This window comes from Bufo gargarizans, chromosome 2 (genome assembly GCF_014858855.1).
Source record: "Bufo gargarizans isolate SCDJY-AF-19 chromosome 2, ASM1485885v1, whole genome shotgun sequence".
NCBI classification, from domain to species: Eukaryota; Metazoa; Chordata; class Amphibia; order Anura; family Bufonidae; genus Bufo; species Bufo gargarizans.
In genome coordinates this window covers 688,882,921-688,895,082 of record NC_058081.1, presented here as the reverse complement: position 1 = coordinate 688,895,082, position 12,162 = coordinate 688,882,921, and the positions used below count along the sequence as shown (strand labels likewise).

General features: G+C 37.5%; 1 protein-coding gene across 1 annotated transcript; it reads right to left on the bottom strand.

The window, feature by feature from the left end:
• Positions 1 to 560: 560 nt before the first annotated feature.
• On the bottom strand, positions 561 to 11,367 carry LOC122928978 (chymotrypsin-elastase inhibitor ixodidin-like). The gene is made up of 4 exons (XM_044282346.1): positions 11,307 to 11,367; positions 11,095 to 11,127; positions 3,442 to 3,608; positions 561 to 724 (listed from the first exon to the last, which is right to left on the bottom strand). Exons 1-4 carry the CDS (start codon positions 11,341 to 11,343, stop codon positions 713 to 715), a joined length of 249 nt encoding a protein of 82 aa, XP_044138281.1. The 5' UTR covers positions 11,344 to 11,367; the 3' UTR covers positions 561 to 712.
• Between the last annotated feature and the right edge of the window lie 795 nt (positions 11,368 to 12,162).

The following is a 12,162-nucleotide window of genomic DNA, read 5'->3' as shown; positions in this document are numbered from 1 at the left end:
GTTATTCCAGAACAAGTGCATTCTACTACTGGTTACTACTACTTTCCTACTAATGTTTGAGAGGAATGGACATTGTCCCCTCAACACGATAATACCTCCCTACACTGAGGATGAACGAGACCAGGAAGCAGAGACCATAGGGTACCTGGGCAGCATAAAAATACTGTAGAAGTGGAAGGGGTTTAGACAAGTGAGAACTTCAGAGAATTTTATCTTTTTCACTTCTTCTGTGCCCGCTGCCACCATAAATTTTTTCCTGCTGGAAACCTGCTTTAACACTGCAATAGAAGTAATGGGCTTCGGCAGTCACATGGCAGTATGACGTGTCATCACCAGTGCCATGTAAACTGAGTCTAGTGTAGGAGGAGCATTGCATTGTAATGCCAGTGAATTTAACATACTCGTCAGTTGTCATAGTTGTCGGTTACCACAAGATATGCCCAAAAATATGTGACAGGTGCAAGTCCCACCTCTGTGACCTACACCTTTGTGGAGAACAGGCCGCCAGAGGTTTTCATCTAGTCAGAAATGGGAGAGGCGGTTTAAATTACTCCACACTATTACGATGCTATCAATGGTTTATTGGGTATAATAGTTAGAATTGTTACACATGCAATTTTATTTTAGCCATATTTTTTCTCAGGACTAGGAACAAATCTTCTCTGAGACGTCAATGTCGTCTTCCTTTGATCAGAGGTTTCTTGCCTTCATCCTAAGATTTCACCTGTGAGAAGTAGTGCAGAAGTAATTAATATTCAGGACTTTTATTGATATTTTTAGGACTTTTTATTAATACAGTAACTTATTTTATATCACTTTTCATAGAAAATAGAGGTGGTGTATGATGTAAGTAAAAAAAAAGCAGTGATCCTCAACCTACTCTTATGGCACATCAGCTGTTGCAAAACTATAACCCTAAGTCTACATCTGTCAGGACATCCTAGGAGTTATAGTTTCACTACAGCTTGAAAACCATAGGGAGGAGATAACTTAAAGGGGTTGTCTCACTTCAGCAAGTGGCATTTATCCTGTAGAGACAGTTAATACAAGGCACTTACTACTGTATTGTGATTCTTCATGTTGCCTCCTTTGCTGACTGGATTCATTTTTCCATCACATTATACACTACTTGTTTCCATAGTTACAGACCACCCTCAAATCCATCAGTGGTGGCCGTGCTTGCACTCTATAGGAAAAAGTGTCAGCCTCTCTGGTGGCCAGGACCACCACAGAGGCTAGTGCTTTATCCTATATTGTGCAAGCACGACCACCAATGATGGATTGCAGGTATGTAACCATGGAAACGAGCAGTGTATAATGTGATAGAAAAATTAATCCAGCCAGCAAAGGAAGCAATATAGATAATACCAGTATATTAGTAAGTTGCCTGTATTAACTTTCTCTACATGATAAATGCCACTTACTGAAGTGAGACAACCTCTTTAACAGAGTATACTGATTCCACATACATAATAACTCAATGAAGAAAAAAGAGAAAATAAAGATTTTACTGTGAATATTCACTTTTGGATGTTCTGATTAATAATTCTTGCTAGCTTCATTTATGTAATCTAGAACTCAAAATCCTCTGCATAGACATAGAATTGTTAAATGATAAAAAAAATTCTGCCTACATCCACCACTAGAGGGAGCTTAGGAGTCTCCTGAGTCATCCTTGCTGAATTCAGTGTGTAAACAATATGTAGTCTTCTCCTGAGCTCCCCCAAGTGGTGATTGCAGCAGCCAGAAGTCTATCATTCAGATGCATTGAATGGGAGATTTGAAACTCTCTATCAGAAAAATGGAGCTCGGTTCAATATTATTTATTATAAAATGAATTAGCGCAGAATCTCGCTGACTGATAGAAGATGAACGAGAAAATAAAGAAGTTACGTAAACCTAGAAGCTCATGAGCCCCAGTACAAAAACAGTAACCGGGCCCACACCTATCATGTGCATTTAAGCATTTACAAGCACCAAAGCCTACACAGTTACCCTTATTAGAAGAATAAGAGAGAGCAGATTAAGATGATAGGAAAAAGAGAAACTTATACAAAAAGAGAAACAGTGCAGAAAAGAGACCTGATTGAGCAAAACAGCAAGAGAAAAAATAAGCAAAAGATATAAAAAAGGCAAAAGATTAGGACAATAGTGGGGAGAGTTAGGAAATAGAGTGCAATGAATATGAAGGAAGACTATGAAAAGGAAGAAGGAAAAAGGAGGTATTACACGCAGTGGGTGTGGAACTACTTTGTCAACCAACCAGTTTGAATTTGGGTTCCCTGGTATTCATCATCAGTGATGAGCGGCAGGGGCAATATTCGAATTAGTAATATTTTGCAAATATTTGGTTGAATATTCGTCATATATTTGCGAACTCCAGAATTTGTGATATACAGTCATTATTTGCAAAAATTGGCAATCAGAAAATTTGCAATACAAATTAGCAATAAATAATTTGCAATATAAAAATTCACAATCAGCACTGCTACTAAAGTCAAAGATATTGCAGCCTTCTCATTGGCCCACAGGCAAGAAGGAGTGAGGGATCATGGGTACTGATGAAAAAAAAATCTAGAATATTCGCGATTACGAAGATATAGCACTATATTCTAGATATTCGCAAATTCTTGAAGAGACAATATTCGCTTAAAAAATTAGCAATTAGAATTTTCGTTATCTACACTATTTATAATTTAATTCCTATGCAGAGATCTGGACTTCGCTGAAGGGAAGCCTTCAGGCCACTGTCTCTGACTAGTTCCGGGGTGAGAGAAATTGGTGCGGGGCGCTAAGGGGTCAAGTGAGGTTCCCAGTCAGTAACAGGCCAAGCTCAAGACAGGCAGAGAATATGTGCATATATGTGAAAAAAGTCCAAGGTCATGGCAGGCAGCAAGGGGTCAATATACTAATCAGGGACCGGTCAAAGTCTGGAATCAGGCACAGATTAGTACACAGGCAGACAAACGGAACAGCAAGGCATAAACAATATAATGGGATGTAAGGAAGAAAAAGATGAAGAAGATCAATGGTAACAATTAAGAGAAGAAAGAAAGAAGAAAGGAAGAAATAGTGCAAAGATGAACATAGTAACATAGTTTATAATTCTAAGGAACCACAAAATGAGAGAGGAGACAAAGGAAAAGTAGGGGGAAAAGATGAAGAAGAGTTAAAAGAAGGAAAAGAAGATGGAGAACGAAAAGAAGGAAATGAAGATGGAGAAGGTCCATGAGGAGAAAAAGAGGAAAAAGAACAATAAAAGATGAGTAAAAAGGAGAAGAGGAAGAAAAATGAGAAGAAAAAGAATAAAGACCTGAAGAAGAACTTTTGTTCCTTAACAAATGCAGACATTGCATATACTGTAGCTCTACATACTGATACAGAGTAGATCTTTAATGACATTAAATATACAGATCACATAGAGATCTGGTACTGGCTTACCTTTGGACATTCTTGCTCTGGAATACATTTGCCATTAGGACCTATAAGATATCCAGCCTGTGCACACACACAGCCTCTTGTACAAGCTTGGATACAAGGTTTATCCGGACATTTAGACCAACAACCATAACAATTTGATATTTTAGTTCCAACAGGGCACCGTTGACCTGTGGGAAAAGTCATTAGTTAGTTGACACTGTAGCTATTAAAGAACATGTTGATTATCATATTATTTAAATTCAACTTGAATCAAAACTGCTCCAATTGGCCTGAAAATTGGTATATGACACTTTGAGGTCTCCTAGGACTTGATTTTTCTTCAGTATTGTCTTTTTTTCTTTTTTCTTAAAATAATTTTTATTCTCTCTCTCTCTTTCTCCCTTTGCAATGACAGCAATAGTAAATTGGGCATGATTAACAAATAAGGGAGTTTACAAAAACACCACACTTTTGGATCCGTTACGCTTTTTAAAATAAAAAAATACTCAATATTTTGAAGGCGTGTTTATACACACAGTAATATTGGAAGAAGCTGTGGCTTGTTCTCAACAAGCATCCAATAATTCTCAATTTTAAGGGGAGCAGCAGTAGTAGAGTGTGGATGTGGAACCTCACAGACGAGGCACAAGGCACGTAGTTGTATAGGGGAAGTAGTAGCAGCTGTAGTAGTGAGAGCATTAGCAGCACAATATGGAATCGACAAGGTAGTAGATGTGCAGCTTTGAAAAGTAGCAGTAGTGGCAATAGAAGCTGCAGCAGTTCAGTATGGGATATGACTAGTGTTGAGCACATCGAAGTGTCTGAAGTGAACTTTGATCTGAGTTTAGTGAACATTCGATTTGCCACAAAACCAAATTTCCTTGTGCTTCGTGGTAACAATTTTTTTTCCCCTGAAATGGCGGTAAAAAAAAAATACTTACGTGAAATCTCGTGCACGGTGACGTATGATGTCACCATTCGTCGCAAAAGATCTTCAATCAAGCCTTTTCACGCTCAAATGGATAAGGTGAATATTATTTATTTATTTTTTACCAACTAATCCCTGAAAGCCCTATTTTTTTTTTTATCTGAGGTGAGGGGTTTAGTGACGGGGGCAATGCAACCACTTTTCCCCGTCATTGCGCCCCCTACTCACAAAGAAATGTGCTTTACGATGAATTAATATCTTTGAGAAATTCGGCCAAGCAAGCAAATCAACATTTTCGAAACTTCGCTCATCTCTAGTTATGACAGACAAGTCTGTAGATTTTGGGTTGTGCAGGGTTAGTATTAGTTGTAACATAATTGGGCTAACAATACAATTGATACAATGAAAGATCTATTCATTTGCATCAGCCCCAGGTGTGTAAAAATCTGCATGAATCCGTATGCCATGATTAAAGTTTTACCATTTTTTCTGCTTGGATGCATCCTGATAATACAATAACTTGGCCTCCCTGTTGGTATCAAGAAAACTGTCCACCATTTTGCTTTGATATTTATATCCTAAAGCATGCCAACCCAGTAGTCATCACTTTTTTGATGCTATCAAAATGCTTGTGAGCATGTAAGCAACCAAGCATGCAGCTTTCCATGTTCACAAATATGCCTGAGGACCAGGCTTCAGCAGCATCATGTTTGTCATAACGAGTATCAACCTCATGTCATAGCTGTGCCTGGCAAGACTCTATGGGGTCATTTATGAAGCTAAGTACGCCACACAATGCTTAAAAAAGATTATATGTAGTCGAAGCGTCACACCTTACTTGGTGAATAACCACCACTAAAAAGAGACAAGGAGTGTTTCAGTTTTATCTTTTTAGATTATCGGCTGGGACACTAGGACTAGGTACAACACTGTGAGCACCGCCACTCATTGGATCTACACAGAAAAATACGGTAGTGCTGCTATTGCTTTTCTTTTTATATATATAAACATATAAATATAGCTCAGTGTTCTATCCTGTGTGCTGATTGTTGTCTGTCATGTCTCTTCTTCTGCCACTCCTTGCCAAGCCCTGTGGGTCCCTGGTCAATTTTGTCCCTGAAGCCAGCCTGCCTGCTGTGTTAATTCCTGATCACGCCGGTTCAAATAGTCCAGTGTCAGTGTTCTTTCCTGTGTGTGCTTGGCTATTTCCGGTGCTCCCAAAGAAATAACTAGAGTGGTGATGCACAGTTCTAACCAGCCGCTCTGGGGTACAAGGGCTCCACAGGGTACAAGGCCCCCATTCTTGTGATTGGTGGGAGTCCCAGTGGTAGCATCACCACCAATCTGATAGTTATAGCTAGCAAGCAAGGTCAAAACCAGCAGAGAAAAACACAATCAATGCATTGCATGAGAAATCCAGAGACAAGCCAAGGTCAGTACAGAAGAGTCGATATAAGCAGGAACAGCAGCCACAGGTTAAATGCAAAATACAAGCTATGGTATAAGTCAGTCTACCAGAAAGGTCAGTAGTAAGTCCACAGCATGGTGCCCTAAAAACATCTACAATCACAGGCAAGATTGATTGGAATTAGTAGTACTAAATCCACTGCCTAGCTCCGGGATTGGAGAAAGAGTCAGTAACCTGATTGGCTCAGTTTCTAGTTGCACTAACATGTCAAACAGCCAGGACTTTGCCGTGACGTGTCAACCCTTCCAGCACAGCCCTGCCTAGTGAAGTGACTGGTTGCACTCCTGGCACCTGTTTTGTACAGCTCCAAACCAATCCACAGTTGAACTGCTCCGGGTGTGTCTCAGCTCTGTTTCATCACAGCACATACACAGCTCTGTTTTGTACATCTACAAGCCATATCACAGTTCAACTGCTCCAGTTGTGTTTTAGCTCAGCTTCACTGCATGGCCACAGCTCTGCATTATACAGCTCAAATTCTGTGTATTTCTTAAAGTTGTTCTGTGTTGCAATTGCAAAGTCATGTCAATAGATAGACACTGCTGACCTGCTTTCTTCCTCTGGGCCCTGTGTTCCATAGTTCACTTAAAGGGCATCTGTCAGCAGATTGGTGCCTATGAAACTAGTTGAACTGGAATGTGTTGCAGTTTTATAGGTACAAAGCTGTTGACAGAAGCCCTTTAATGATTCACATTCATAAATTATATTGAACTGTTGCTTATGAATTGCGGCCTCGGCTTTTAATAAAGTAACGTCAAATCATAGTAAAATTGTCTCGTGTCTCTAAATGCTCTTATTGGAACAGATACATCTTATCACATCAATGGCTGAACTTAGAATGGCATCTCTGCTTGGGAGCTAACACAGCGCCTGATAGACCTCCCAATATACTTCCTCTTGATTGGCTGTCAGGCTGGCTGCAAGGTATTGAGGGCAAACCCATCAGCCAGGACCCCTGCCCAGGGCCCATGTTATCTTCCATATTCATCCTTGCTTTCCTCATTAGTGTCTTAACTTAAATCGTAAAATGGTGGTCTCTTTCGCACAATTCCAAAATATCAGCTTCGTTTGGAAGTAGATTTTTTGTGAATTTCATAACAAATCCAATTAGTTGGTACAGGGATGGGCAAACTGCGGCTCTCCAGATTTTGTAAAACTACAACTCCCAGTATGCCCAGCCTACAGTAGGGCATGATGGGATTTGTAGCCGCAGTTTGCCCATCACTGAGCTGGTAGAGCAATTCACTTTTCTCTACTTTTTACAAAGACTGACCAATCGATACATGTCTAATGTCTTATATTTAAAAAAAGTAGCAGCATTTACGAATCTATAACAAAAAGTCTCTATGGTGGTGGTGTCCGCAGTGTTGGATACCAGTCTGTAGCATCCCCAAATCATCCAGAATAAATCAAAAATAAAATTGCAGCACTCGCCGGTCTTCAGTTCATGCTGGTTTATTCACCAAAAATTGTGACATTTCAGCCTCTAGGTCTTTCACAAGCAAACAAATGTGTGTGTATACATGAATACATATACCATCCTAAATGGTCACATGAACATTATGCTAATTGACCACATGATCACCATGCAAATGGCCAGTCACATGCTCAATGCAATCACATGACCAATATTCACATGATCATTGTGCAAATCGGCCACATGACCACTATGCAAACTGGTCGCATGATCACTAGTGTTAAGCGAGAATATTCGAATTGCAAATTTTTTTCTCGAATATCGCAATTTCGAGATTTCGCAAATATTTAGAATATCGTTCTATATATTTGCAAAATCGAATATTTTTTTTTTTTTACTGCTCCAGTCAGTGCCCGTTGCCGCTTCTGCCGACTTCCGTGCTCATGGAGTGTCCCCATCACCATGGGAACGTCTCCATATACTAGCATGTACTGTCGGATTTGAGAATTACGTTGAAATCGCAATTCGATTAATTCAAGTTATAATAATCGAATTGCGATTTCAACTTAACACTTCTATATTCCATATTCGTTCATTCTAGCCTAATATGTAATATAGCAGTGCTAAGTTGCAATCGCAATCCAATTAGTTCAAGTTTTAATAATCGAATTGCGATTTCAACTTAGCACTGCTATATTCCATATTAGGCTAGAATTAACGAATATGGAATATAGCAGTGTTAAGTTGAAATCGCAATTCGATTAATTCAAGTTATAATAATCGAATTGCGATTTCAACTTTTACGTATATTCTTAATATTGCTCTAACTTCGTCTTTTAGAATATTCGTAATATTCTAAAAGACGAAGTTAGAGCAATATTACAAAATTTCTTAAAATATTCTATATGTGTATTTTACGAAATTTCGTAATATTGCTCTAACTTCGTCTTTTAGAATATTACGAATATTCTAAAAGACGAAGTTAGAGCAATATTAAGAATATACGTAAAAAGTTGAAATCGCAATTCGATTATTATAACTTGAATTAATCGAATTGCGATTTCAACTTAACACTGCTATATTCCATATTCGTTAATTCTAGCCTAATATGGAATATAATATTAATTTAAGTTATAATAATCGAATTGTGATTTCAACTTTTTACGTATATTCCTAATGCTCTAACTTCGTCTTTTAGTATATTCGTAATATTCTAAAAGACGAAGTTAGAGCAATAAAACTAATATTCTAAAAGACAAAGTTAGAGCAATATTGAGAATATTCGTAAAATACACATATAGATTGTAATTTAGCTAATATACTAATATAGTAATTTTTTAATAGTGTACATATTTTACAAAACTTAAGTTCATAAGAGACAACAAAAATTTGAGAAAAAAAATGATTATAGCACTATATTAGCTAAATTACAATCTATATGTGGATTTTACGAAAATTTGTAATATTGCTCTAACTTCGTCTTTTAGAATATTATGAATATTCTAAAAGACGAAGTTAGAGCAATATTAAGAATATTCGTAAAATACACATATAGCCTAGCCATAGTCAATTAGTCATAGGAACGTTGCCTAAGAAAAAATCGCAATATGCGATTAATTAAATCGCATATTAATTGCGATAATTGGAATAATTATGAATATTCGATTTCGACGAATATAACACGAATATTCAATCGAAATATCGCGAAATCGAATATGGCACCTCCCGCTCATCACTAGTGATCACCATATTAATGTAGATAAAATAAAGTTACAGACATGATGCTGCTGTGGACATATTCTCTCAAGCAATTGCTTCAATAAATGGCAGACAGTGCGCTCAATTAAACGGAGTGCACATGTATTGGAATACTGCAGACTTGCACGGTGATCATGTGACCATTTAGGATGGTCAAAAACTTTACAATTTTTGGTCAATAAACCAGCATGAATTTAAGACCGGCGAGTGCTGCAGTTTTATTTTTTATTTATTCTGGATAATGTCTTATAAAAGTAGAAGATCTCAAATTACTGAATTAAAAATCATGACATAATATGCAAGGTGGGGTCAAGATCTGGGTTAAAGAGGACCTTTCACTCGTATACAAACTAAAAACTAACTCTATCTGTGGGCACTTACTAGTATGCCTGGGCGCCGCTCCATTCGCCCGGTATAGGCTCCGGTGTCTCAGCTCCGTCTGTTGTATTGGACTGATTTTTTGTAGGAGGCGTGTCCCTTGCTGCAGTGCTGGCCAATCGCAGCACACAGCTCATAAACTGCCCACAGATAGAGTTAGTTTTTAGTTTGTATACGAGTGAAAGGTCCTCTTTAATATATAGTAATACTGATTAAAGGGGTTTTCAAGAACTGGTATGTTTGTGGCATGTTCTTAGGATAGGCTATCAATATCAGATAGGTGGGGGTTTGACTCAGCATCATCATTGATCAGAATTTTGAAATGTTCTTGTACGAACACTGCAGCCCATTAAATTTTTATTATGGCTCATCTACCAGCATGCCTTCTTCTTAGTGGCAACTGTGCAAGGTTCAGCTTTGTCCTATTCACATGATATCCTGCTCTGTCACTACTGTATGTACGATGTGCAAGTAAACGGGCCAATGTAAACAATAAAGCTATCAAGGTTCAGCTATTCAGCGAGGAGTTCAAAGAGTTGCACCCCACGTATCTGACAATAATGGTCTATTCTAAGAAAATTCCAACAATATGCTGATCCCAGAAAACCTCTTTACCAAATATCTATAGATAAATTTAGGAAAAATGTTCCAAAGTAAGGACAAGAGAATTTAAAGGGGACAGGAGCATTACAGCTGAAATAGATTTTTTGTCCTTGAAAACCATTTCTCTTATCTAAATAAGTCCAAGCTTCTGTGCAGTTTTATTTCTTCCTATTTGTTGTGGCTGGAATTTTGTACAGATCTCCAAATTCCCTGCAGAGAGCAATATAGTATTCTCTCTTTCTGGAGCCACCAATAGGGGGAGCTAAGGAGTTTACTGCATACTGATTATCCATTTTATAAACAAGCAATCAATTTAAGATTGTTATCAATTGCACTTTTCAAAAAACATTCGTATTTTTCAGACCTGGTCAACATTTCAGAAAAGGTAAGGAGGTATATTACTAGGAACTTGCTAAATCACAATGCTCAGATTCTTTTCCAAAGTAGAACTATACCACATCCCTATACACACACACATTTGCAGTAGCATTTTTGCTGCAAAATTGCCAGAATAACCTCAATAATTTTTGGGGCACTTGTGCTTTTTTTGTGTTTTTTTAAACAGAGGCCCAGATTAACTAATACGTCTGCAGCAAAAATCTATCTAAAATTAAAACAAAATAGCATAATTTGGAACATGTAGGGTTTCTACGCTTTTTCCTACATGCCTGACAGAGTGTGAGGCTTTGTGGGAAAGGGTCATGTCCATACATGCACCATTTTGCACCAAACTTGTGCGACAATTCTGGGATGAAAGTATAGAGTCTGCACCAGTTTTATCATCGACCCTGAGCCCCTAGGATAAATCTGCTACAGGTCTAGACCACACTTACAGACATATACCATCTTTATTATCAGTAAATCTGGGTCAGTCTGCCTTACCACTAACATTTTCCTAATGGCATTTTTCCTCTAAAGTAAAGGTGATTAAAAAAAAGTGCCAAGAGCTCCAGCATGCTGCATTATTCTAAAATAAAAAAGCCATTAAAAAAATGCCACTTTTCTGAACAAAAAGTAGCAAAAAGATTTCTTATGTTTCTTGCATTTCATATTTGTCATAGACATTCAACTAACAGCTGGAGCTAGTGATTTTACAATAAATACATATTCAACTTCACTCACCTTGTACACCGTAAAGAAAGCCTAAAGAAATCACTAAAACAAAAAAAATTAGGTTAACTTTTTTTGTTAACATGTATGTTTCCAAAAAAATTACTAAATAAAATCATGTCTAGAAAGTTATAATACAAAATGTAATATAATCATTTATTAATATCTATTGTAATACACATCTATGAATGTTTTCGAAAGTTATTTTTTAATTCTTGTAATACCTGAGCAAACTAACAGAAGAGTCTTCATCGTGGCCATCACTGCAGAAGTTGTAATATTGTGCCTTTTGAATTCAAAAAGTTAAAAAGTGTAAGATATTAAGATATTTAATATTTCAAATAGATTATACACCAAACAAATTAAATGGATACGCACGCTACCTGTCAGTGAATGATCCTCAGAAGATAATTAAGATGAGAAGATGATCCTTCAGAATTTATAGCTCTGCTCTTCTGACCAGGAGCCAATCAGAATGTTTTTGGAAGCTTTCTCAAGGTGTAGTCCCAACAATTAAACATTGTGTCTGTTTAGATCATCTTATTCCAAGATCTCTCATCTACCAGTAATAAATGCAGATTTTCATTGGCAATTTAGTTAGGCAATCCATAATCAGTTAGGCAATGCATTACTAATTAGATGTAATTGGACTCTGAGACAAATATTTGCTAAAACAGAATGTGCAAATTCTGTCTCTTCCCTGTACATCAGTAATTGCATCAACAAGGATGTGAGAAGGCTGTAGTGCAACAGTGTTCCCCATATGAGGAAACCATGCTATAACTGATACATGATAGTTAGGAGGCTGTCACAAATTGACTCCCTCATTAATGTCTTTTGACTTGGATGGCTTGTTTAGGTCTGCCCTACAAATACCCTGAGGCACCAGCAAAGCGATGGTTAAGCTTTTCCGCAATGTTGTTTGTAATCTACTGAAGATTTGGTATAAATATCCGGTCAGTTCCTTCATTCAGGGCCTGACGATCCATGTACATTTGACAAGTGTGTTTTTCATCTTTGATAGATCTGTCTAGTCGTTTGCTCAGGTGGATTTTGCCTCAAGCAAAAAAAGTTTCCTGT

Excerpts from the sequence above, each read along its gene's own strand:
- LOC122928978 (XM_044282346.1), bottom strand. The coding sequence starts at position 11,343 with ATGGCCACGATGAAGACTCTTCTGTTAGTTTGCTCAG. Across the intron at positions 11,128-11,306 it reads TCTTCTGTTAGTTTGCTCAG|TGATTTCTTTAGGCTTTCTT; the intron begins GTATTACAAGAA and ends TTTTTGTTTTAG. Across the intron at positions 3,609-11,094 it reads CTTTCTTTACGGTGTACAAG|GTCAACGGTGCCCTGTTGGA; the intron begins GTGAGTGAAGTT and ends CTTTTCCCACAG.